This window comes from Anopheles marshallii, chromosome 3 (assembly GCF_943734725.1).
Source record: "Anopheles marshallii chromosome 3, idAnoMarsDA_429_01, whole genome shotgun sequence".
NCBI classification, from domain to species: Eukaryota; Metazoa; Arthropoda; class Insecta; order Diptera; family Culicidae; genus Anopheles; species Anopheles marshallii.
The window spans coordinates 6,919,047-6,943,184 of record NC_071327.1 but is presented as its reverse complement, the minus strand read 5'-3'; the positions used below and the strand labels follow the sequence as shown (position 1 = coordinate 6,943,184).

General features: G+C 45.7%; 8 protein-coding genes across 8 annotated transcripts; 4 read left to right on the top strand and 4 right to left on the bottom strand.

Annotated features, from left to right (window-relative positions):
- Nucleotides 1–420: 420 nt before the first annotated feature.
- LOC128714401 (carnitine O-acetyltransferase-like) lies at nt 421–2,352 on the bottom strand. Its single transcript, XM_053809275.1, has one exon. The coding sequence runs from the start codon at nt 2,350–2,352 to the stop codon at nt 421–423; it is 1,932 nt and encodes a 643-aa protein (XP_053665250.1).
- A 792-nt stretch (nt 2,353–3,144) lies between these two features.
- On the bottom strand, nt 3,145–3,610 carry LOC128713725 (28S ribosomal protein S14, mitochondrial). The gene is made up of 2 exons (XM_053808592.1): nt 3,548–3,610; nt 3,145–3,468 (listed from the first exon to the last, which is right to left on the bottom strand). The coding sequence occupies exons 1-2, from the start codon at nt 3,608–3,610 to the stop codon at nt 3,145–3,147; spliced, it is 387 nt and encodes a 128-aa protein (XP_053664567.1).
- Nucleotides 3,611–3,881: 271 nt separating this feature from the next.
- LOC128716322 (uncharacterized) lies at nt 3,882–4,478 on the top strand. The gene has a single exon (XM_053811242.1). It carries the CDS (start codon nt 3,882–3,884, stop codon nt 4,476–4,478), a length of 597 nt encoding a protein of 198 aa, XP_053667217.1.
- Nucleotides 4,479–4,779: 301 nt separating this feature from the next.
- LOC128713640 (2',5'-phosphodiesterase 12) lies at nt 4,780–6,727 on the bottom strand. The gene is made up of 2 exons (XM_053808501.1): nt 5,511–6,727; nt 4,780–5,449 (listed from the first exon to the last, which is right to left on the bottom strand). The coding sequence occupies exons 1-2, from the start codon at nt 6,725–6,727 to the stop codon at nt 4,780–4,782; spliced, it is 1,887 nt and encodes a 628-aa protein (XP_053664476.1).
- A 783-nt stretch (nt 6,728–7,510) lies between these two features.
- LOC128713423 (FAD-dependent oxidoreductase domain-containing protein 1) lies at nt 7,511–9,172 on the top strand. The gene is made up of 2 exons (XM_053808283.1): nt 7,511–8,963; nt 9,033–9,172. Exons 1-2 carry the CDS (start codon nt 7,511–7,513, stop codon nt 9,170–9,172), a joined length of 1,593 nt encoding a protein of 530 aa, XP_053664258.1.
- Nucleotides 9,173–9,507: 335 nt separating this feature from the next.
- Nucleotides 9,508–10,295, bottom strand: LOC128713489 (calcium load-activated calcium channel). Its single transcript, XM_053808349.1, has 4 exons — nt 10,235–10,295; nt 10,063–10,140; nt 9,819–9,993; nt 9,508–9,745 (listed from the first exon to the last, which is right to left on the bottom strand). The coding sequence occupies exons 1-4, from the start codon at nt 10,293–10,295 to the stop codon at nt 9,508–9,510; spliced, it is 552 nt and encodes a 183-aa protein (XP_053664324.1).
- A 511-nt stretch (nt 10,296–10,806) lies between these two features.
- On the top strand, nt 10,807–12,309 carry LOC128711567 (probable 26S proteasome non-ATPase regulatory subunit 3). Its single transcript, XM_053806449.1, has one exon. It carries the CDS (start codon nt 10,807–10,809, stop codon nt 12,298–12,300), a length of 1,494 nt encoding a protein of 497 aa, XP_053662424.1. The 3' UTR covers nt 12,301–12,309.
- Nucleotides 12,310–15,170: 2,861 nt separating this feature from the next.
- On the top strand, nt 15,171–18,666 carry LOC128713885 (transcription factor mef2A). Its single transcript, XM_053808757.1, has 4 exons — nt 15,171–16,016; nt 16,353–16,481; nt 16,556–16,747; nt 16,817–18,666. Exons 1-4 carry the CDS (start codon nt 15,171–15,173, stop codon nt 18,542–18,544), a joined length of 2,895 nt encoding a protein of 964 aa, XP_053664732.1. The 3' UTR covers nt 18,545–18,666.
- Nucleotides 18,667–24,138: the final 5,472 nt, after the last annotated feature.

Here is a 24,138-nt window from a genome sequence, read left to right as displayed (position 1 = left end):
TACTTATTTTTTCGTTAGAACGGCCTGGCCGTATCGACTTATTTTACCACGTAGCCGGATAATCAGTCCTTGCTACGGGGAAGATAGTATACTAGATCTTATACACTAATGAATTTGTCAAATTCATGTAAAATTTGGGAGGGATATAAAATAAAGTCCTACAAGCACACAAAAGCAGTTACACAAGGTCGCCAAAAAGAACAATAAGACTGTACACAGAGCGCTGACTGTTATAAAATCCATCACCAGTTTTATTTTATTACAAAATCAGTCAGTTTTATTGGTAGGGCGCACTGCCAGACGCAGAAGGAAAAACACTTTAGTTACTAATACTAAAAAACCACATCATCAAAACGAGTTTAAAAGCCACTAATGAAACAAACAAAAACTCAATAAAACACCGGGAGACAGGAGGGCCGCTTACAACTTGGCCTTAGGCTTCTCACCGTACACGACCAACACTTCGTACATTTCGCGCAACGCTTCCTGTAAGCTCACGCGGAACCGGGCTAGATCCGTTTCCTTGTTCGAACGGAATGCCGACACACCGAACCACATATCGTCCTCCTTCGGATTGTAGCAGCATCCGTAACCGTCTTGCGTTAACGGTCCATAGCACATGAACGCATCGTACCGTGATGCCACCTGGCTAGTGGAAAGCCGCATATGTGCGCTACGCTGTATGCCTTGGTCGGAAAATAGTTCCGGCACCGTCAGTCCATTCTCCTTCGCGGTCAGCTTCAATCCTAGCAGATGTCGATCTACTCCTTGCCCCTGGATTGCCATCGAAACGTACGCCTTGTGGGCGTTGATGGCAGCTTTCATAGCTTCCAGCTTCGATCGTCCATCCTGTTTCGGCTCTAACATTGCCCGTGCAAACGCAATCGATTCAACCGAACACGAGCGTATCGTTTCGGTGCGGCCGTGTATATACATCCGATTCTGGGCCGATTCGTAATGGGCACCGGGAGCGTGATGCAATCGATAGAAAGCATACTGGATGGCCATCTGGATGTAACTATCCGGACTCATGCGTTGCGTTTTGATGAATCCTTTCCCGTAGTCGGTAAAGTGCACATAGTCCATCTGTATGTCTGCGGCCAGTTTGTCTACGAAATTGGCCGCTTGTTCGATTTCCGATTGTAACGAAGGTGTAACGTTTAGGGTCAGCTTAACTGCTCCATCCTTTAATTCGGATTGATCCATTGTATTGAGACGCTTTCCGCTGTTAATATACTCCAGCAGGAAGTCGGTCATTACCGCGATCGGTTGTCCTTCGGCTGGGGAATGTTCGTACGTCAGACCATTAATGCCGTTTGGTGCTACGACCAGTTGAATCGTTTTGTCATACCACCGGTTTCCACCGTTAGCGTTGGAACCTCCGCCATGGATCAAAAGATCACTTGCCGTTACGATATGATCGGTTCCAGGCTTTTGTGGCAGCTCCTGATCGATCGACAGAACAAACAGCGCTTGCTGAATGCTTTCCACCGAGGAACGATTGATCGGATCGCCCATTAACGTATCGTACGCACGTGCCCAACTATCCCGGTGGTTAGCGGTCAGAATGCCAAGAGGAGGTGCCCGATTGGTACCTTCCTTGGTAGCGATCTTCTTCAGTTCTGTGAGAATTTGTTCCTCGCTAGCAATACCCCCAGCAGAAGTGAACACCGGAAGTCGATAGTAGTGATTATTGCACGCCACCACAATGTGTCTCGATCGTGGGTTGTACTGCACCGAATCGCGTTCCTTCCCGGGAATACGGCAGGTACCGAAGATCTTCTCGTACTGTGACATATCCAACGGAATCTTACCCATCATTTCCGGCTTAATTTTGCCACCATCGATAAGCATCTTGTAGGCGAGTGCTGCCGAAACCATTTTTGCTGCGTACTGCAACTGTTCATCGAGCGTTTTGTAGTTGGCCTTGGGAAAGACAAGGCCCGGGCTTGAGTACACAATAACCGGATCCCGGTACTCCATGTACGCACTGCGAAGCCACCAATCTGCAAGCCAACTATCTTTTTGGGCCGCACGTTGCTCTAGTAAGGATTGCAATTTTTGGCCAATTCCTCCCGGCACGGAAAACTGCTCAATGGCACGCTTTGTCCCGGCTAGGGTGGTTGCATCGACGTGCGGTTCGATAGATCTTACTAGCTTCTGCATCGTATCGGAGAGTTTCGGGACGGGTTGGCGTTGAAGTGCAAGCGGCCCGGCCGTTGCGGATGTACCGTACGTTTGCTGGGAAGTTGGAACCATTTTGCCCACTGGTAGTGACGCGCTAGATGATGTTAACACTCTCCCGAGTGGTGATGCCGCGGTTCGAGATTGAAACAAGCGAGTCATGTTCATTTGGTGGCAAACTTTGACCTTTGGACTTCAAAAAAACAAGGGGTTTGAGCACTAGAACCTGTACACCTCTCGAAAGGGCAAACTAATGACACGGAACTGATACAAAAAAGAGCTACAGCTTACGTGTGTGAACGGTGTACCGTTCACCGAGCGAAATTTTCTTTTCACCCACGAAAGAACCCGACTTGTGGTGTGTGCTCCACGTAAGCAGTGCGAGCTCTTAATGAGCACAATGGTTTCCACTGTTCCACCCGCAGGGACCCGGTAACAGGTATTTTGGGTGTATTAAACCAGTTCCTGTGTTGATCGCGATGTGTTGTGGAATAGGTCGGTCGTAGAAAGTGAAAGTAAAAGGTTCGTTTACGAAGCTGTTGCACGAGATAGGAAACTGGATCGCAGGACACAAAGCTATGCCACAGAACAAAAACAACAGCTGATAAGATTGCGCTCTGTCAGGCCTCTGTTTTATAATGGATGCAACAGATTCAATTTATCGAGCCGAATGAAAGCTGCAATGTCAAACAATGAGGGCATCCCACACCACCTATTACTATTTCGGTAGATATTGGATAGGCAAAATATTTTAAAAAATATGGTCAACAATGGTATGTTATGGTCAACAATACAGCAATGAGAAACACTTCGCGAAGTTGGTTTTAATAATGGGAATCTTATTAAGCGTTTGAGAACACGTCCCGCTTTTATGCGCCTCTTTCTTCTATACTCTCCTTCTCAACTACAGCAGTTACAATTGTATAACTCTAATGAGCCTCCATCTATCCAATTCAACAGCTACCACATTGCCCGTTGCACACCGGACAGCTTATTGTAGTCCGCCATGTGACGCCACACGATACGACTGACCCGCCACCGGTGCACGATACCACGGGGACGCGACGTTACTGCGCACCGCTCTCGGACACGCACCAAAGACGAATCACGCGGAAAGGCATCAATCTCCTTGCTGGCAATTTCCCGTAACTCAATCGGCAGGATCGTGTTCTTCCTGAGCGAGTTTACCCGCAAACGGGCATCCGCATGCTGCACCACACACTGCCGACGTTTGTGATCCTTGATCATACGCCAATCGGTCCACTTGTTTCGTACTTGTTGGAGCTAGAGAATGAATAAAGCAAAGCAAGCTCGCGCTGTAGTGTTGCAATGCAGCTAGTGTATTCTGGATTCAATTACTTACCCGGTGGCCGGCCAGATTTTGGCCACATGTGACAAATCGGGAAACTAGACCCACCACCGACATCGCGAGCTTCGAGCAAGTTTTGCACCGGCTGATGGCTTTTTTTGGGGGGTGTTTACGTAAGGAGAAGTCAACAAATAGCTGTCACACGGCGTGCTGCAAGAAACGTCAACGCGGGACGAGTGAAACATTTCCATTCGAAATTACTCGTACGGTGTGTCTGCAATTGGTAAGTGCTGTATTTTTCTACTGTTACGAATCTTTAATTTTATTTGTTTTAGGTTTCAATAAACTCCCGCTGTTTACATGCTCCACGTAAAGCACTAGTATTGCGATGGATCTTCCAATGGAACATGCACTCCGCCGGTCAATGCTGCTGATCCGAGGGCAACCGGGTAAATCGGACCATCTACAAGACATCCTGTTCGATACGGCCATCAAGTACACACATACCGGGTTTCGTGTTCTGTTCTTTACGCAAAAGCCGCTCGAACGGGTCGCAACCAGCATCCGGGAACAATTTAGCGATCTGTTCAAAATGATTACCTTTATCTATGTTCAAACAATCGATGCAGCCTTGAAACGTCTGCTGGATCTGCAACGCTGGACTAACTGCATTCCGGGCTTAATTATAGTCGAGTCGTTTGATCTGTTAATCACATCGAATCCGAACGATACGCAAAACAAGCAAGACTTCCAGCTTGCGTTATTTTTGGCCACTCTAGCAGATACTGTGCGCACGATTTCGTTAAATCAGAAAGAGACGTGCAACTGTATCGTTTCGTTGAACCATGGAACACTGGCGACGATGCCTTTCGAACTATTCTATCGGGAGCATAACGTGCTCGATTTGAGCCATATACACGAATCATCGGACATTCTATCCGTTATGATGGAAAATGAGCATAGTATAGAGAGTAATTTATCGTAACTGCTGGACTGCTTGTGTGAATTAGAGAACAAATGAATAAACGTAAAACAGAAACATCTTGCTCGAGAGGCAGCAAGTGCTGACTTTGTACATTAATCCGGAATACTTGAAACATCGTTTAGAAAGAATAAAAACGAAAAACTAAATCCTATTTGCATAGTTTATATTTAATCGGAAAATTCACAATGACGGTTCCAACTTTTGGTGGCCAAAATAATAAGGAAGCAAACAAATATTCTTTTAAAATTCACAACTACTGTTCTATTCTTACAGACAACGAATCTTCAACAGTCAAGCAGTTCTATCTTGTCCACTCCAAGTTTGCGACCAGCGCAATGTGATCCGAAGGAAAGACGGGAGATGGTATCGCTTCGTACATCGATAACTCTTCCCGACTTGGCATCGGAATAACATCGTTCACATTCAAAGCTCCCTGCTGGTAGAAGATGTAGTCGATGCACGCAGCGAATCCCACCGTATAGTTCGTAAACTCTGGACACCCACAGGCCGAAGCCATCTTGAACGGTTGGGACAGTGAAACGTTTTTGGCCGCTTCCTCGATATTGCTTTCCCAGTCGGCGAATTCCGGCCCAACGAACCGTTCCGTCATGAGCTTGTAGATGCCACACTCCGGCACCGAATTGAAATCGCCACAAAACAGCAGCGCCAACTCGGACTCCTGCAGATTGTATTGTTCAGCGATCCGTTCGTACTGTTCGCGTACGTACAGCATTGCGTATCCTATCTGCAGCAAACGCACATGGTCTGCATCTGGGCTGAAATACAGATGCGTATTGGCCACCAGCAGATGCTTCCGAGGATCTTGTTTACTACGCAAAAAGGTAAGTTGTAATGCAGTCGATCTGTTCTCTACCCTCTCTACCAACGGTTTGTTATCCTTTATCTGGTTCCATAGCTCAGGATATCGTTGCAAAATCTCGCTGATGATAACACCATCTTGTTCAAGCAACCTATAAAAATGAACAACTTTATATAGCAAACAGGAAGCAGAAAGTCTCGGAAAATACTTACTCGAATTTATTCACATCATAAAACGTTGCCACCCCTTCTGCAACGTTCCGTTTCGCTTGGTAGTGGCCGGTAAGATTTTTCTGGTTGAAAATAGGAACCAGATCCAGGGTGAATATCTTTGTGTCCACCTCCTGCAAACATACGATATCGGCCCGATAGCCGAGGATCTCCTTCACGAACAGTTGTTTCCGATAATCGATTTCCAGTGCGTATGGTGGCGTATATGGGAACAGAACCGTCCGGCTGTAGTCACTGTCGGAGTACAGCTCGGCTAGTAAATTATACGACACCACACGGAACTGACCATCGTTGAGCTTCTGCTGTGTGAACAGATGGCGCACCTCGAATGGACACAACCCCGGACCGGCCTGTACCTGTTGCTGTGAGATTATTTCCACCATCGGGCCAGACCGTCCGGTGGAATCCTTCGGTGTGCAGGTAAACTTCAGATGATGACCAACGTCACTCTTCTGCACCATGTACGTCAACTCCGTGCTGACCTGCTCCCAGCGGATCTGTTGCGCATTGCCCGACTCTGGCATCAGACCTCGGGACCAGCTGTACGAGCTACATTCGCGTGTAGCAAAGTGAAGTTCCAGTCGGGATGGACACACATAAAAATCGGCCAACATTGATGTAGGCAGTTTGACCACGTGCACCTCCGGGCTGTTGTACGAAACTTGGAAGTTTTCATCAAACACAGTAAGCCGCACGTTTGGGTATTGACCGGCGTCAAATTTAGCCAATATATCTGCAATGGTCATATTGGTAATCTTTTCCTCATCCGTGCCGAGCGACACAACTATCGGCACGTCGGACGGAACTTCAGTGCTCTGCTCACCAGTCGGTACATTATTGTCGGCGGTTTGCGCTGCTTGCTTTTTGACCTTTTTCCGTTTGTTTTTCTTCTGGAATTCTTTCTCCACGTTTGCCCGGATTCTATCCAGGCTGTTATCGATCTGTTCAGTCAAACTGCGATTAAAGTTGAACACTTTATCTATCTTGTACTGGTCGAGCAGTAGGTGAAAGCTGATCTGGCACTGCTCCTCGCCGGGCATCTGTTTGAAATAGGCGGTCCGCATCGCGAAACGTTGCTTCGGGCTAAAGTTTGAACCGTGGCGTATACAATATGCTCCGTATAAAGGGTACAACGATCGTGATACGGATATTGGCAAGCTTGTCCTCCAGTACAGATGGGCCAGTGTCGAACTCAACATTGAAAATAGGGCGATACACTCGATCAGTCTGGTACGATGCGACGGATATACACGAGGACCGTGTACATGACAGGTTTATGTCCACATGACAAATCAAGAGATGGATTTTTCGGCAACTAAGCTCTGTTCATCACCATACTTTAACACGTTAAATTCTTTTAGAAAACCGCACACAAAAACCTATTACCAAACAACATGATTTGTAGCACTTCCAGCGGTGTGCTGTGTTTTGCTGAGCGAGTATTGCATTGTGTTACTCACAACTGTCAAAGTTGCATCACGTGGGTTAGTAAAAAAAATCCATGTGCGCACCGCCTGTCTACACTCGACCACCCTGTGAAGTAACATAAACAAAAGCTTCAACCGGTGCAAAAGGAGTAACGTGCACGATTTTCGTTTCATAATTCATAATTAAAGCAGTAGTAAATAATGTCATAAGTTGATAATCCTCGCTAAACTCGCTCGTGCTCACAGTTGTATTGCAAATCTGCACAATACTTGTATTTAGTTTGGCCAGAGTATACCAGACCCATCTGGTGATGCGCCAGAACAAACATGTATCTGTAGTACAAGCAAATAAAAACAATACGTCCATCGTCAACTCCGTAGCTGATAAGATAAGTGCGGGGTTTGAATTGAACCATTATTCGCAACCGGAGCGAACCGTTTAGAATCTGTAACTGAACTGCGTATCAAAATAATCGGTTGATAACAACACTCAAAGGGGGGGCGAATCTATCTGAAGAAGCTACACAAGCAAGCAAACGCTCAGTGTGATCGAACATGTTTCAGGTGCTACGAAGAGAGTCATGTAAATTGACCATTTTACGGCATGTGAGAAGACAAAACGCAACGGCATTCAGCGCAAGATGCTATGGCACATCGGATAAGGGAAACAAAGGCGACACCAGCAACAGTGGCAATCTTTCCGAACAGGTAGAAGCAAATAAGGATAATCCTATCTCACGGACTCTGAAACTTATCGGCAACGATGTGCAGCGTGTGAAAAAATTCATTCTTCCGCGCAATTTATCCAAAAGCAATACCGATACCAGCGATAAATCATCGGAATCGATCGAAAACTATCTGCAGCGATACCGCCGGGACGATTTTCAGTCTCATTGCGACGTTCTCGTAATCGGTGGCGGTGGAGTAGGATCCTCCATTGCCTACTGGCTAAAGAAACGTGCTCGTGATGGCCTTAACGTGGTGGTGGTCGAAAAGGATTCGACCTACGGACAGGCTTCCACCTGCCTATCGGTCGGAGGATTGCGGCAACAGTTTTCCATCGTAGAAAACATTCAAATGAGCCTGTTTGGGGCAGATTTCATGCGCAACAGCAAGGACTATCTCGGCGAAGACGTCGATTTAAACTTTACGCCGCACGGATATTTGCTGCTGGCGAGTGAAGCGGGCGCAGAACAATTGGAGCAAAACTCCAAGCTACAGTGTACGCTCGGTGCGAAAAACGAATTGCTGACGGCGAGTCGCCTTAAACAACGCTTTCCCTGGATGAACACGGACGGGATCGCACTCGGGTGTCATGGGCTGGAGAAGGAAGGCTGGTTCGATCCGTGGGCGTTGCTTTCTGGCTTCCGAAAACGTGCTACGGAGTATGGTGCGCACTACGTGGAGGGTGAAATGGTTGGGTTCGGCTTTACGAAACATCCGGACATTTTGGCCGAAGGCATCGAGGAGGGTGCGTACGAAGGCATTAATCATGCGTTCATAAAGATGAAGGATGGTGAAATGCGAGAGATAAAGTTTGCGATCGCTGTTATTGCGGCCGGTGCTCAGTCGGGTGCCATTGCCAGGATGGCCAGGATTGGTACGGGGAACGGAATTCTAACCGTACCGCTGCCGGTGGAACCGAGAAAACGCTTCGTTTACGTGTTCCAGTGTGAAAATGATCAAGGTCCAGGCATTAACACACCACTAACGATTGACCCCAGCGGGACGTACTTCAGGCGGGATGGATTAGGTGGTAATTATTTGGGCGGTAAAAGCCCACTGCCGGAAGAGGAACCACCGATAGATAATTTGGATGTTGATCATGGTTTTTTCGAGAAAACGGTATGGCCAAATCTAGCCCATTTGGTACCGAGTTTCGAAGCGATAAAGGTGAAAAATTCATGGGCTGGGTACTATGAGTTTAATACGTTCGATGAAAATGGTATTGTAGGGCCGCATCCGTACTATAACAACCTGTACATTGCAACCGGATTTAGTGGGCATGGTAAGTGATCATTAAAATAGCTTTTTAGTTAAATGGGTTTAATCGTATTTTGCGTACCCGAATTTTCAGGCATTCAACAGACACCAGCCGTAGGAAGAGCCGTTTCCGAGATGATCATAGACGGTGGGTTCCGATCAGTGGATCTAACGCGCTTCGGGTTCGATAGGATCATCATCGATCAACCGATGTACGAGGCCAACATTTTCTAGTCCAAATGAGCGCAAGTGTTAGGAAGTTCGTTACGATGATTGGAACAATCATTGAGAATGAAATACAAACGAAACATTTTACACGTCTGTTTTCTTTTTTGACACAAGGATTTATTCAACCCAGTGTAACCTAATCCATCGACAAACACGAATCCTACGCTACATTAGAACACAAAGAAAAAATGCGATGAAAAATAGATATAACGAAGCGCGTACGCGGAACGTAACATCGCTGGTCTTTTAAATAAACACGCAACATGTAAATGTTAAATTAATTGCCATTGAAGCAATTCATGGCCAACCCGTGCAAGAGTTGAGAGAGTCCAGCACTGCATTTACTTGAACTGTCCCGGCGTTGGACCGAACAAACCACCGGCTTGCTTGCTTGCGGCACGCGATGGAGCAAAACCGAGCATTTTTTGGATGTTTTGCCGGATGGACATCGTACAAAGAATGTAGAGAAAGATAAAGGAACACTCGGTGTAGTCCTCACCGGGCAGATTTCTATGGCTCAGTCCCTGGATCCACGAGATTGGCACGAAGGGTAAGCGAGCTACGATTCGTCCATCGAAACTGTGAGGAAACACATATTAGACGGGTCAGAAATAAGGGATTCCACTTGGTATGTAATGTTGGACCAACTTACATGCTGTTGAACATGCTGAGTAGTGCAGTGAACGCAAAACCAATGGCAAACATTGATTTCATCTTCACCAGGGAGAGATCACGGTTGTTGTTCTTTAGCTTCTCTTCATCGCGTTCAATTTTCTTTTTGTGATTTTTGTCTAGCGATTCGCCGAGAGTTTCCTTGCGCTTTTCCACTGCAAGCGAACGAAATATACCATTAGCCAAAAATAGATGCAGCGGAAACAGCTGTGCCGGAAACTTACGCTTTTTGCTCTGCTTCTCGACTTCCCCTTTGAGTTTTTGGTACTTTTCCGTACGATAAACCATCACCCAGGTTAGACCTGCAACAACGATGTACGGACGAAAGGGATCAAACTAAATCCGCCAGGCACCGCGGTACCAATCTATACCATATTGCCACAATCTCTACATTACCTTCTCCGAGCAGTGCGGTGAAAATGGATATGAAAACTATCAACAGCGTGTCGGCCCACATCTTTACGGAATTCGATGGAAGTTCGTTAGGAACTGAAGTGTGCCTTCTTCATATAAAACTGCAAACAAAAATCTCACAGCAATAATGTTTTTTTCCGCGGCCAGAAATGATTGGTACCTGCTGATCAAAATTGGTGGGTTTCTCCGTCAATGAGCCACACGAAAACTGTCATTTGTTGGTTGATGTGGAATGAAGCTCTGCATCGATTTCGACTCAGAACTGGTAGCCGCACGCATTGTTTCACCCTTTCAGCACGCGATTATAGTCAGCGGGATCGAACCCCCACAAAACGTCACTCAACTGCAGGACAAAAATGACAAAAACGAACGAAGTGCTAGAATTTCCATGACTTGGCACAAAACACACACAAAACACATCGTCTTCTCGCGGAAATTACAATCAACTTTTGTGTTGGAACATACGCGGAAAACCGTGCGGCGCATCCCGAGTGCATTGAGAGGAACAATCGTATAGTGTGAGGTTTAGATTCGTTTGTTATTTGTTCGCAGCGATGGTTTCTCAGACAGCAACTGCGGCGGCCGCATCATCCGAGCCCATCGTGGATGTGGAGATGGAAAGTGCAGAAGATGCGGAAACGGCCAAAAAAGACGCCGAACTGCTTGCGGTCCAGGAAATCCGTGACCATGCACGACAGATCGACAAGGCGGTCGTAAGTAAGGAGCCTCGCTTTATTTTGCGCGTGCTGCGTTCGCTACCGACTACGCGCAGAAAGTTGGCCCTGGTCGTGGTACGATCGCTGGCGGTGCAGCTCTATCCAGCCGGATCGGAACGGGACGGCATAATGGCGTACATCGAGGACTATCCGGTGGGTGCACAGGAACCGGAACTGCCACGTCCACGAGCCGCTATTAAGAGCCCTTTGCCGGAGGTTGACGCTTACTTCCATCTGTTGCTACTGGTGCGCCTACTGGACAAGAATGATCTGCCGAAGGCGACCAAATGTTCGCAGGATCTGATGACGAAGATTGTGGGTCAGAATCGTCGGTCATTGGATCTAATTGCCGCCAAGAGCTACTTCTATCACTCCCGCGTAGCCGAGCTAAACAACGATCTGGAAAGTATTCGGTCATTTTTACACTCCCGGCTGCGTACGGCCACTCTGCGGAATGATTTCGAGGGTCAGGCCGTGCTGATTAATTGTCTGCTGCGTAATTATCTGCACTACTCGCTGTACGACCAGGCCGACAAGCTGGTAAACAAGTCGGTTTTCCCGGAAACGGCCAGCAACAATGAGTGCGCCCGGTTCCTTTACTATCTGGGACGCATCAAGGCGGCCAAACTGGAGTACAGTGTTGCCCACAAGCAGCTGGTACAGGCGTTAAGGAAAGCACCTCAACAGGCGGCGGTCGGTTTTCGCCAAACGGTGCAAAAGTTGGTGATCGTCGTGGAGTTGCTGCTAGGCGATATTCCCGAGCGTAAGGTGTTCCGGCAGGCCGCCTTGCGACGTTCGCTCGGACCGTACTTCCAGCTTACGCAGGCTGTACGAATGGGAAATTTGCAGCGTTTCGGCGAAGTGTTGGAGAACTTTGGCGAGCAGTTCCGTCAGGATCACACGTTCACACTGATCATACGTTTGCGTCATAATGTCATCAAGACCGCTATCCGTTCGATTGGTCTAGCGTACTCGCGCATCAGCCCGCAGGATATAGCTCGCAAGCTGGGACTGGACTCACCAGAAGATGCGGAATTCATCGTTGCGAAAGCGATCCGCGACGGTGTTATCGAAGCGACGCTCGATCCCGAGAAGGGTTATATGCGCAGCAAGGAAAGCACCGACATTTACTCCACCCGTGAACCTCAGCTCGCTTTCCATCAGCGTATTTCGTTCTGTTTGGATCTGCACAACCAGAGCGTGAAGGCGATGCGATACCCACCCAAGTCGTATGGGAAGGAACTGGAAAGCGCCGAGGAGAGAAGGGAACGGGAGCAGCAGGATTTGGAGCTGGCAAAGGAGATGGCCGAGGAGGATGACGATGGATTTTAAGCGCATCAGAACGAAACTTTGTCACGTGTGTATCCAATTCCGGTTGGGTGTGAAATTGGAAGAGCATAATTTACTACAAAAAAAGCTCCATTAAATGATTCGTTCATTAATGGTTTGTTCTTTGTGCAAAAAGCGTATTTCCCTTTTTGAATAATAAACATAGAAGCGGCATAATTTCTACACGTACGAATAGAAACGAATTTTGTTTTATTTCGTTTGTAACTGATGCATCAACATATTTTCTACGAAACCGGGTCAAATCGTTAAAACATTTCAAAAGCTACCCGTATTTGATCGTACAATCACGGTCAAAGTACTTTTGAATTAAATTATCAATGAAAATAATATTTACTTATGCCGCGGAGCAACTTTTATTAGTTATAAGAGAAAAAATATGATTAATCGAAATTCAAAACCGTCCATAATTCGTGCCAGCTAATTTTATTTCAGAAAAAAAATTGGTAAACAAAATTTCGGATTCGTCGAATGCTGACAGTTCCGCTGACAACAGCGTTTCGTTAAAAAAGAGGGATGTTTTGCAAGCAAGAACCGGCGGTAGAATTATTTGCAAGCAAGCGGAACAATTTATCCGAGACATTTCTTGTCGCGTTTATTTTCCATCGCTCTCGTACTCCATTGTGTGTTCGGATATAGTGTTAAAAATTGGTGTGGTCTAAAGGATAAAGATACGGCGTGCAGCAAAACGCACACGCTACAGAACCAACTGAGGTGCGTTCTAAAAATGTATTCCTGAGAATGGTTTGCCGCAGCAGAAAACGAAGCATTGTACACAGATGATGTGCGCCAGTAGGGAAGGACTTTTACGAAAATAGCGGGGTACACACATTCACACCGACCTAATGGTGGATGGCAGGAACAGTGAGAAATTAGAACATCTTACAAACCGTCATCGTCTTATAGTGCTTGAGGAAAAGGACGCTTGCCTGAACTTGAAATAGCTAGAAGTGGGTAAAATCTTTGAAGAAATAACATCAGAAGCCTCGCAGTGATGTACTGCTCGCCACGGAGTATGTACCCGTGAAGATCGCTGTAATCCGCGGTACCTATCATTTTGACAGCCGCAGCTATGTATCGGGGTGTAGCAAAAATCTAAAGGTACCGAGTGAACCGTATTCCGGTTCCAGCTTAGGAACCGTTGTACCGTAGTGTTTTTCGGGATTTGTTGTAAGAACAAAAGTATCCAGATTCCGCATTTTCACCCGCACACTTTCAACACATCCGGATGAAAGCTTTGTCGGGCACACCATCATAGCACACAGAGGAAGGAGTGTTGTTCTTCGTTGACAGTGTACATCATAGAGAGAAAGACTTCGTATGTGTGTGTGCGTATGTAAATGAAGCTGTATGGGTGTGCGTATGCAAGTGTGTAATGTGTGTGTATGTGCAGTTTATTTTTTCGTTCCGGAAAAGATTAATTTTCTCAGGGACATCAACCACCACCAACCAGTGAGGATTGTTGTGAAGAAAGCGTTATCACAGCATTAAATGGAAGATAAAGAAGCAATAGACACAAACGCAAGGAACAGTTAAGAAATAGTTACTTAGATACGGCTGTGCTAAATGTTCCATTTCTCGGAAGGGACAAATCACTTGACAAAACCTCTGGTGCGTATCGCGAACTCTTACGATGGTGCGGTGTGTTCTGTCGAAGATTAGAGATGATTTTCACGGTTGGAACAATTAGTGAAACATTTGAAAAATGATTTACTGTTAACCACCTGTCTGCAGTTTTTAGTTTAGAAGGCACTGAGTGACTTGTTTCTTGATCATTACAAGATACCCCGGACACACCGGTGTGCCTACTTGGACCGATTGTCGCTCCAAGCGAGCCGTCCAATTGTCGCAGCAAAGAAAATAGTATAAATTATCAAACCGACTAATGCGGTTAAAGGAGTGTCCTGGCCATTCCGCACGCATCCATGTGTCTGGAAGCCGAATCGGAAGTAGTTGTTGATGTCTCTTCCCATGCATCTTTGCTGATGACAAAGTTTTGCACACTGCGGGTGCGAATCGACACTGACACACGGTAATACTGTGTGTGAGTGTGTTTGAATCATCGCGCGAAGAAAGCAAAATATTAAAAAAAAACACTACGCAAATCGCGGAAACAACGTGCACAGTTGCGGGTCAGCTAGAACCCGAGTTTGTGGTGTACTATTAGTAGATGAGGAGAAGGAAACTGTTTCCGTCGGCAGGTAATAACATTGTAGGTCTCTTTTTTAGCTGGCTTTACGCCTCTGGATAAGACAAACGCGTGGACGGCGACTATTGGAGGTGTGGAAAACGAAGGACAAAGGCGCAGTTGGTGGATACGTTTATACGGAATGCAGAAATGAATGATACATGGCTTGCAATTGGAAGGACAGCGCGAGCAAAGCAAACGACTGTTTAACATTGGACCATGCAGAGAATGGAAGGACGAGGAACGGGTTTGCATGTGCGTTAATTCAGCTACACGAATTTACCTGCTACCGAGCTGTCCTTTCTCTGGTCGAATACTAACACGGTCACTGGACAAGATTACTGTGCCCAGATGCCAGTACTGAGGACAGAGAAGGAATTTTATTGATTAAAATTGGCTTAAAGGCCAATATTTGCCAAACATCATCACTTTCATCGCGTACTTCGTTGGACGAGGGAAGGAAACAAAGCCAACTACAAACAAGAAGAACAGCACGCGTTTATTACGGCGTTTGTTTACAAATTGAGATAATCAGCAGCGGACAACAAGCCAAGAATCAAGCGAGGACAGAAAGGACGATACGTTTAGAGAATAAAAACTGCACACACACACACACACAAAACCCCGAACTCAGCTTGGCGCCGTAGAATCAAATGTGTTGCTGGAAATGATTTGTAACGAGGACGTCGTCAATTGGTTCAGAAATCTGAAGAGCTACAGCAGAATAGACACCATGTGCATCATGCTGAACATGTGCCTTCCGTTCGAGCTGCGGTTCCTCGGTACGTACCTGGAGGATCTCGGCCGACGGGATGCGCCGGAGCTGCGTGGTGCCGAGCTGAAGGTGAACAATCCGCAGGAGTTCATCGCCGACATCGCGTCCGGCGAACCGACCGATCATCGAATTCGTCGCAAGATGGCCCTGTTTCTGGCGCTGTATCGTGCCTGTAACCACGCGTACGCCAACGAGCTGTTTAAAACGCTCGAAGGCTGGGGTGCCCGATCGGATCTTCAGCGGCTGTTCGAGGAGGACGATCAGCAGGAGCTGCTGCTCGTTTACACAATGGCCACCAACCATCCGGTGTTTTCGTTCGAGCAACGTTTGCACTGTGGAGAGATTTTTACGAAGCTAAAATCCTGGGAACCGAAAATTAACCATCGGGGATCGGGAGATCGGGAGGATGCGGTACTGGAGCAACAGCAGCAACCGCAGCAGCATCATTCACAGCATCATCATCAGCAGCCACCCTCGCAGCATCATTCGATGGATTCGTTGCACAGCAACAGCCCACAACAATCGCCAATACAGCAGCAACAGCAACATCATCAACAACATCAACCGCAACATTTACAAAACTCGACGCCACCGCCCGCTGTTCCACCGCCCGGGACGGCAACCCTTCACGCACTGCCACCGAATGCGGCACTTTCGATGCAGAATTTACCACAAGGTCCAGCATCGCTCGGACAACCCATTACGCTAAGCTATACGGGATTGCCAGGATTGACACAGGTACATTTTGTTGATTGGTGACTAATCGATTTGGCATGGATCTTGTACTGTTCTCAGGAACCACGATAAATTTGAGAGATTAATAGTAGTGAAAGGCCTTAACATTTGGGATCCGGTTTAAGTCGATCATTAAAAAAATTAGAATCGATCCATTTGCTCCAGGCGTTGCACTTTCATCTTTCCATAAGAAATGAATGGTCAGTTTTGGTTAGTTTTTCATACGTTCCGTCTCGCCATTTATACACTCCCGTAAATGTTCGTAAATGGGTAGAATGAGGTTGATTTAAAATAAAATTGTTATACTTTTTATTAATTGTTTGTTTCTTATCATTCCAGACGCTTCCCAATGACGCCACGCTAACTCCTACGCATTATCTCGACACATTGCATGCGTTGCCAGTGCAGACAGATTTTACAATTCCACCACCTGTGTCATCTCGTTGGGTACAATCCGTATATCAGCAGGTATGAAACGAGGAATGTTATAAAGATTTAGGTATTGACGTGGGCGCTCCCTCTTTTTCCATCTCTTCCGCCAGCTATCCTATCCTCCTCCGTCATCGTCGCCACACATGAGCAATCCCTCATCACCGATTCAGAGCCGTACGACAAGTCCAACCCGCATCCATCCTAGCAGTGTGCAGCATCGAATTAGCCGGAACCAGCAGAATGATCAGCAGCAACAGCAGCAGAACCAATCGCAAATGCAAAGCCTAAAGCCTGTTGATGAGGTAGCAATGCACAATTTCACGAATTTTTGGCTAAGACATGATTTGAATGTGGATTTTTGCCTTTCCCAGGACCAGACAATGGTGATGCTGAGTCAGATGCAGCTCCGAAACGGTATGCGCCAAACGCATAATACGTTGCCACGACAATCGAAGCAGAACTACGTCAGTCAGCTTCCGCCATATCATCATCAACAGCAGCAACATCATTCGCAACGAGATAGTGGGGTTTATCATACGGCAAACTACAATATGAAAGCCGTTGGCGGCGTAATGATGGACATCATGAATCATCAACCGAACTCAACGGGCAGTGATTCGGGTAGTTCTATCGGATCGACGGGTGAAGTGTCGCCGCCAGAAACGCCAGGTGTGGCACCGGCCAACATCCCCACGATTCCACATGCACGCTCGAATCGTTCAAACAACATGCGCAACATAAACGGACGGCCGGAAAAACAATATCCATCGATCACATATTCACAGCTACACCAACAACATCAACAAAATGTCGCACATCAACAACAACAGCAACAGTTCGCCGGCTCCGATCTAATGGTCCCCGGTACGGGGCAAACATTTCTCGCAACTGGCACAACCAACGGTGCTACGATGAGCGGCACCGGTAACAATGGTGCCACCAGCAGTGGGGTCGTTTCAGCGGGACAGGTGTTGATCAACCAGCAACCTGGACAGTTTGTGTACGCTGGTGCGCCTGCCTCCTTTCCGCAGGTAAGCGTATCGCACCGGTCCGTCGCTAATGCGGCCTTGTCTCACGGCACCGCATTCCGGACGGCGCCGGCCTACGCACAGACAATTCAACCGCAGGCACCGCAACCACAAACAGCCGAACCGATACTGTATCAGTATCACCCGACAGCGGTTGTTGCCACCGGTGTGCCAGGCCAGACGGTGGTAGCGAACAGTGCGATACCGTATCTCCCTCCGCAACCTCCCTCCTCGACGGTGGCCAGCACCCAAACGAACCTGCCCGGCGCGGTACGATCATCACCCTCGCCCCAGATTGGTTTGCTGCAGCAGACAAAAGTGTCAGCAGGTGGTAGCAGTTCTTACGGAGCAACAACATCGCTTCCGTACACCAGCACGGCACCATCGTGCTACAACTGTGGTTCGCTGAAGCATACAGGTCTAGATTGCCCGGAAGCGTCCATGGAAGACATGACACGAACGTCAAATTTTACGCTTGATTACAACACTATCAGCAACAGCGCAACGTCACCGGGAACGGTAACGACACCGACGACCACCACGATACCGTCGCTCGGTGCTGGAACGGGGAACAGCAATAACAACACGCCGCAGGGCACTGCTTCGGTGGTTCTGTCCACAAATGTGGCATCCGGCGAAGGTAACAGTAGTACGAGCAGTAGCAGCAGCAGCAACAGTAGCAATACTAATAGCGGTAATGGTAACAAGAGCAACAATACTACCAGCCTCAGCAGCACCACCAGCAGCAATATGATCAGTGCCAGCAGTAATAGCAATAACAACAACAACAACCTGCATCATCACCATCATCATCATCACCACCACGGCACTAGTGGTAGCGTGAGTAGCAGTAGTAGTAACAGCAATAACAGCTCCATGGACGTACCGTTAACAGGCAACCTGTTGCCGGTGGACGCTGTGAGCGGTAGCAGTACCAGCATCAGCACTAGCAGTAACAGTTCCGGCAACAGTGGTGCAACTGGCAGCACTGGCAGTGGCAACAGTAGCACCGCCGGTAGTGGTGGTGGTAGTAATAATAGTAGCAATCTCGTTAGTGCTAGCGGTAAGTGATAATCATTAGCGAAAGGTAAAGTAATGCGGTCGAATCGATCCGTTCTGGCGCTAGCAGCGTTAGCTGCATCCGTTGCAGCTGCAGCGGCACTTCTTCGTTCGTTTTCCTTGTCGTGCACTTCGCTGCATTCTACCAATACTAACCACAGCGTTTGAGCTCATCGCCACAGGCAGAGTTTTGTGAGGATCGTTGAGATTGGTGCGATGAACCGGAAAGAAGTGTAAGATTTCTTCTATTCCATTTCTTACTGACCTGTCATTGCTGATCTCATCTATCGCTTCGGAACGAAGGTGGAGTTGCAAGTGGTTAAATGTTTCAATGTACCGGTTCACGCACCCATGGACAGAAGGACTACTAACAGATCAGTCTACTGAACGATCGCTGACAGACCTTCCTTACGGTCGACTTTACACAAAGACACGAAAGAGATTTACTTAGCTGTAACTGTTGTAACCCATCTAACGCCTAGAAGATATGACTCCCCAAGGGTTTTAGGATGTGTGGATAAGCTGTAGTGATTAGGTCGGACAAAAAGTTCTCGGGAGTGCAAAGCATGGTTAGGTATATTTCCCTCCCTCCCCTTGTGTTTAGATTTTAGTGACCAGGCTTAGGATTTAGGTAGGATAGGAAGATTTTACACATCAGCAAACCACGTAATTGACGCGCGCATGTAAAAATCTTGCGCAGAACGTGCGAGCACAGAGAAATCAGAGGACATCCTCTAGCAAAATGCGCATCTTGTGCAATGCTTTGATAAGCCCGGGTATGATCATGATAAGGAATCGTGAACGAACGTGCGTGGTGATGCATTTGACGTTACGCAACGCAACGCAAAAATCACGTGCTTTTTGTATGAAGATCATATGTTCTGTATGTGTGTGTGTGTATATTTGTTTAGTATATGTATTTTGAATTATTTTAAAATATGCCCTATCGTGAAAGGGTGGCTCCATTCGCATGACGTGCAAAGGGTAAAGAAACCCCTTAACATATTGCGGGTTTTTTTTCGAGGGAATTTGGAGAACAGTTAACGTTTGTGGGATATGTTTACTGTAATCGAACGATATGATTGATGTTATTGCACACTAATAGTTGCGAAAAAATAGTGTACGTTAACCTTTTGCTGTCGAGCAAATGTGCAGAGGACGTTTTATATGTTCGTTTTACGTTTTTAATGTTTTTGTTTTTATTTACTCAAATTCACATTGGTGTTTTGTGTGTGCGGTTGGGCAAGTGTAAACGTTTTCTAGCGAATAGCATAAGCTTTGTAAGAAATAGTGAATTAAACGACGTTTGTATGTATTGCCGCACGCCCGGATCTGTCGTGTGAAGACAGACGCCTCTACCAAAAACACTGTCAGCGTGTTGGAGGCGTTTCCTATTGGTTTTGAGGCCATGTGTTGCCTGTTGCAAGTCTGTTCTGTGTAGAAGTAAAGGAATGCTTGGTTCTCATTCATATTTTGAGCTTTGAAGACGGGCTTTTAATTAAGTACTAACACCTGTTCCAGGAATTCCTGTTCATGAAGTTTTTTTGCAAATTGTTTTGCTTTCGAGACAACACCATTTTAAAACACGTGACTTATATACTGAATTGGATACAGTATATATACAGTCCTGCAAATGTGCCTCAAATGTCATTTGAGCTCAGGCCGTCATTTATCCAATGTTCAATCTGTCGATATTAGTATATCATCTAATTCTTGGGTCAAACTTTTCACATTACTACTATTGTTTTTTTGAACAATCTTTGCTAAATGTTTTCTTTGATTTGAAAGTGCTCACAGCCGGATGGTGAACATTACCGACCATCCGAGACGTCCTGGCGGGCACAGTCCTGACAAGATCTTTTCCACGATCGATTTCGTTATTAAGCCATTTGCTACTTAGTGTACTGTGGGAACAGGCTGTCGTTTTTTATGTAACTTAGAAATAAGTTAAACGAGAGCTAAAACTTTTCGTCCTTGAAGAAAAGCATGTATCGTTTGTTCGATAGTATCTCAACAGCAGCTATCGGTGATGGATAGGCATGTTCTCCAAAGCTCCCATTGTTGCTACAAGGCGTATTGAAACATTTGATTATCCATCGTTTGCAATGGGGGGGACCGTAAGATGAGCAGCGATGGGTGACAGACATGATAGAAAGACATGATAACATACAGCCAACCAGTGCACACAATGGTATTTTGGATAAAACAAAACACACCACACATTTGAATGAGTGAAGGCGAGCAGAGCGGCAACGAAAGGAAACGAAATAAATGTAAAACCGAAGATAGCAAGAGTCTGCTGAATATTTGCCCACTTTTTAATGAAAGCTTCTAAAGCTATGATCCGTTTAACGTATGAAGCATCCTGTGAGGGATTGAACGAATTTGAAAAAAAGAAAAGAAGAAAGAAAAACAAAACATTGCAAACGAAAAACTAAGAAAAGTCTGTTAGCTGTTTAAAAGAGGAAAAAACCGAGAGAAAAAAGAAAAAAAAAACAAAAAAATCTTTAATTAGAGAGGTATAACGTAAACCACCCCCTGCCCCACTACGCCGACCCACAACACAATACACGTGTTGGTGGAAAAGAAGCGCAGAACCGTTGAGGTGTAGTGGGGTTTGGGTTTTAGTTAAATGAAAATTTCAAATTTTAGAACAACAAATCTTATCCAGACGTCACGTGGTTGGAGGGATGCGCCCGACAACATGAAAAAAAAAACACTTAGGGATAGTTTAACGATCTTTAAGGCTTTACATAGTACGTATCATCATGTGTACATATATATAAATATAGTAAGAAAGCAATTTGTAACAGTGTGTGCAACGTGCAACGTCGATCACAACAATATGACTTCAATGAACCTTCCCCGGTTTGGCGGTGGGATGATTGACGAAGTAGTGGAAGGTTTGGCATCAGTGTTCTTGTTTGTGTAGCTATCGGAAGAAAGCTTCTACCGTGAATGATTTCGTCAAAAGCGCATCTAAAATATAAGGGTGTCACGATTAGAGTCAGCTAGCTGAGACCGTTTTGCTTTGACCGTCCGAGACGTGTGGTTCAAAACGACGAAACTACGATTGTTATGTTAACATTCTCTGGTAGCTTTCAGTAGCCAATGAGAAACATCAGGAGCCAAAACTCAACTCCAGCACTGAACCAACTATGCCGTGTATTTCATTGTTGTCATGATTAAAACTGTTTTATTTGTTTTTTTATTGGCAAACAGTTTTGGCTCTTGAAACATTACTAAAAAACAGAAAATCTGCCATGCTCTTAAGAGAAAAGGTTATTGCTGCACGTGTTGAGAAGTTTATACCTAGCGTGTCATTTACCCTATCAAGCTCCGCCGACTTTCGCGCTTGGCTATGGTCACCGCGCCACGGTGCCCCATTTCTTCTAGTACTACCGACTGAATGTACCCACTGTTTGTTTTTAAAGAAGGGAAACATAGATAACTAGAAAACGTGGCTTTGTAAATAAGAACGACGGTTGCAGCACGTATGCAGGAGCGCGTGATGCAGGATAATACAATATTTATAATCCCAAAGCTGCAACATGAACAGAAAACATAAGTAACACAAAAACAATGAAATCAATTAATACTTACAAAGCAAGTACCGCGCGCACTTTGTGTTTCCGTTCCGCTTTAAGAACCCCCGTTTGTGACTCACCAATTCTCTCCTTCGCATTGTAGCCGCTCCAAACTTTGTAGATTCCAAACTAGTGTAGTCCAAGTGTAAGGACTGTTCCAAGTGTAAGGACTGTTTTGCACGCAGATGCAGAAGCTACAGATCGTGCGCCTACAATAACTTGGGAACAGCCTGATCAAGAGATAACGAGACGGGAAAGATAACCTTCTAGTGCAGGGTAGAGTAGGAAGCAGCAGCAGCGTGATCGATAAGTGAACTAATTACGGTACGGATAAATAGTTTTATATAACGTCGTTTCGTTTTTTGTTTCTGTTTTTTGACACTTTGTACATAAATCGATTTAATGACAGACGGCTTAGCGCGATATACTGGTAGTGTGCGTAGGGTGCGGACCGAGTCAGAGGGCTTGTACTAAGATGTGGTGTAATAAGTGAAATTCGTGGACAAGAGCGGTTTCGAAGCGGTGGGTGAAAAAACACAACTATTACATGAACTACGTAGAGTAGCAAAATGGAATGGTAAACAAAAAGGACTTTAACGATAAGTAACTTTATCGACGAGACGAGTAATGTAACAAGCCACACATCATACACACACAAGGCGCGAACGTATAATGTCTCTTTTAGTTACAACAAAAGGATAAGAACTTTTTCTCCCCTCTAAGAACTATTTGCAAATCTCCAGTTAGCATGGAACGATTTAAAAAGGATGCGTGTGTTGAAACGGAACTGTGCTAGAAGGAGAACAGGAAAAAGGAAACTTTTCGAACGAATAGAAGTGCGTGCGGTGGTTTTAAATGTGATGTGATTGAGATGGATCAGTGCGCGAAGAAATGGAAATGAACCGCCCGGAAAAGGTTGGAAAATGTAAGTAAGCAAACACATTAATATAAGAGCATAAGAGAAAAAAAGAAAAGAATGTGAAAAATAAACAATAGCCAGACACACAAACACACACGTTCGTTTACGTAAACACGTTAGTATAGGATAACAGGGAGAGAGATTGTGGATAGTTCAAACTAAAAGATACAAGCAAATTACAACAGAGTTCTGGAGATTATACAAAAATCCCCAGAAAAAAAGAAAATGCTTTCGGGCCAGGAAAAGGAAATGAAAGAGAAAATTGCGAATGAAAATCAAGAAAATACGGAAGGAAGAAACACACTCAAAAACCCACATTAGCCCGAGTTTGTGTAGCGCGCTTGGGAAATGCGTAACCGTAATAAATCGATAAAAATTAGTCTATTATTGAAACAAACAAACAAAAAAAAAAACAACAGTGTATTTATATATAAAATTATTAATAAAATAATTTAAACAAGTTAGCAAAACAACAACAAAAAAAACGAAGGTCGAAAGTTTGTTCAATGAGTGGAACCAGGAGAATGAGACCATTTTTGTTCTTCATTCTGTAGAGCAACTTAAATGTTTACAGTGATTTACCTTATTTTACTGCATCTGCAAACCCATAATATACTGTCACACGCTAATGGACCATAATTCATCATCTCAAATTAAGTCGCGTTTCTTTTTGCCAGTTAAAGGCATCGATATTTATCGTTGCTTCGCTGCTTCGCCGCATTTGTGTGACATTCTGGTCGGAGATGCACTTCTTCAACAAAGAATGGCGGAAAACAATGATCGAGATCGAGCGTGCCCGTGGAGTAGTGGCAGTTTACGGCCAGCAGGTAGTGCATTTCGAACGAGTGGGAACGATTTGTAAAAGGCACCAGTCACAACAAATGGACGCTGTCGCTGTTGCCACATTTACCATTTTGTTGATGGCATAATGTAATTGAGTTATATATATGTGCGGGTAAAAGTCAATTGCGATTGCATGGAGTAAAGCTTTTCTACGCCTTTGCTTTTGCAGGTAGAATGCCTTCACAGAGAGCTTGCTGGGAGTTGAGAAGTTTGTCTTGGATTGCTTTTATTTCCAGGTCGAATGTTGTAATTCTATA

Bases quoted from the DNA above. Each gene is read 5' to 3' on its own strand.
- LOC128713423 (XM_053808283.1), top strand. From the start codon at position 7,511: ATGTTTCAGGTGCTACGAAGAGAGTCATGTAAATTGACCATTTTACGG. The intron at 8,964-9,032 runs GTAAGTGATCAT...CCGAATTTTCAG, and splicing joins AACCGGATTTAGTGGGCATG to GCATTCAACAGACACCAGCC.
- LOC128714401 (XM_053809275.1), bottom strand. From the start codon at position 2,352: ATGAACATGACTCGCTTGTTTCAATCTCGAACCGCGGCATCACCACTC.
- LOC128713725 (XM_053808592.1), bottom strand. From the start codon at position 3,610: ATGTCGGTGGTGGGTCTAGTTTCCCGATTTGTCACATGTGGCCAAAAT. The intron at 3,469-3,547 runs GTAAGTAATTGA...TTCATTCTCTAG, and splicing joins AAAATCTGGCCGGCCACCGG to CTCCAACAAGTACGAAACAA.
- LOC128711567 (XM_053806449.1), top strand. From the start codon at position 10,807: ATGGTTTCTCAGACAGCAACTGCGGCGGCCGCATCATCCGAGCCCATC.
- LOC128716322 (XM_053811242.1), top strand. From the start codon at position 3,882: ATGGATCTTCCAATGGAACATGCACTCCGCCGGTCAATGCTGCTGATC.
- LOC128713489 (XM_053808349.1), bottom strand. From the start codon at position 10,295: ATGTGGGCCGACACGCTGTTGATAGTTTTCATATCCATTTTCACCGCA. The intron at 9,994-10,062 runs GTAAGTTTCCGG...GTTCGCTTGCAG, and splicing joins CGAGAAGCAGAGCAAAAAGC to TGGAAAAGCGCAAGGAAACT. The intron at 9,746-9,818 runs GTAAGTTGGTCC...GTTTCCTCACAG, and splicing joins CTCAGCATGTTCAACAGCAT to TTTCGATGGACGAATCGTAG.
- LOC128713640 (XM_053808501.1), bottom strand. From the start codon at position 6,727: ATGTTGAGTTCGACACTGGCCCATCTGTACTGGAGGACAAGCTTGCCA. The intron at 5,450-5,510 runs GTAAGTATTTTC...TCATTTTTATAG, and splicing joins TATGATGTGAATAAATTCGA to GTTGCTTGAACAAGATGGTG.
- LOC128713885 (XM_053808757.1), top strand. From the start codon at position 15,171: ATGATTTGTAACGAGGACGTCGTCAATTGGTTCAGAAATCTGAAGAGC. The intron at 16,017-16,352 runs GTACATTTTGTT...TTATCATTCCAG, and splicing joins GATTGCCAGGATTGACACAG to ACGCTTCCCAATGACGCCAC. The intron at 16,748-16,816 runs GTAGCAATGCAC...TGCCTTTCCCAG, and splicing joins GCCTAAAGCCTGTTGATGAG to GACCAGACAATGGTGATGCT.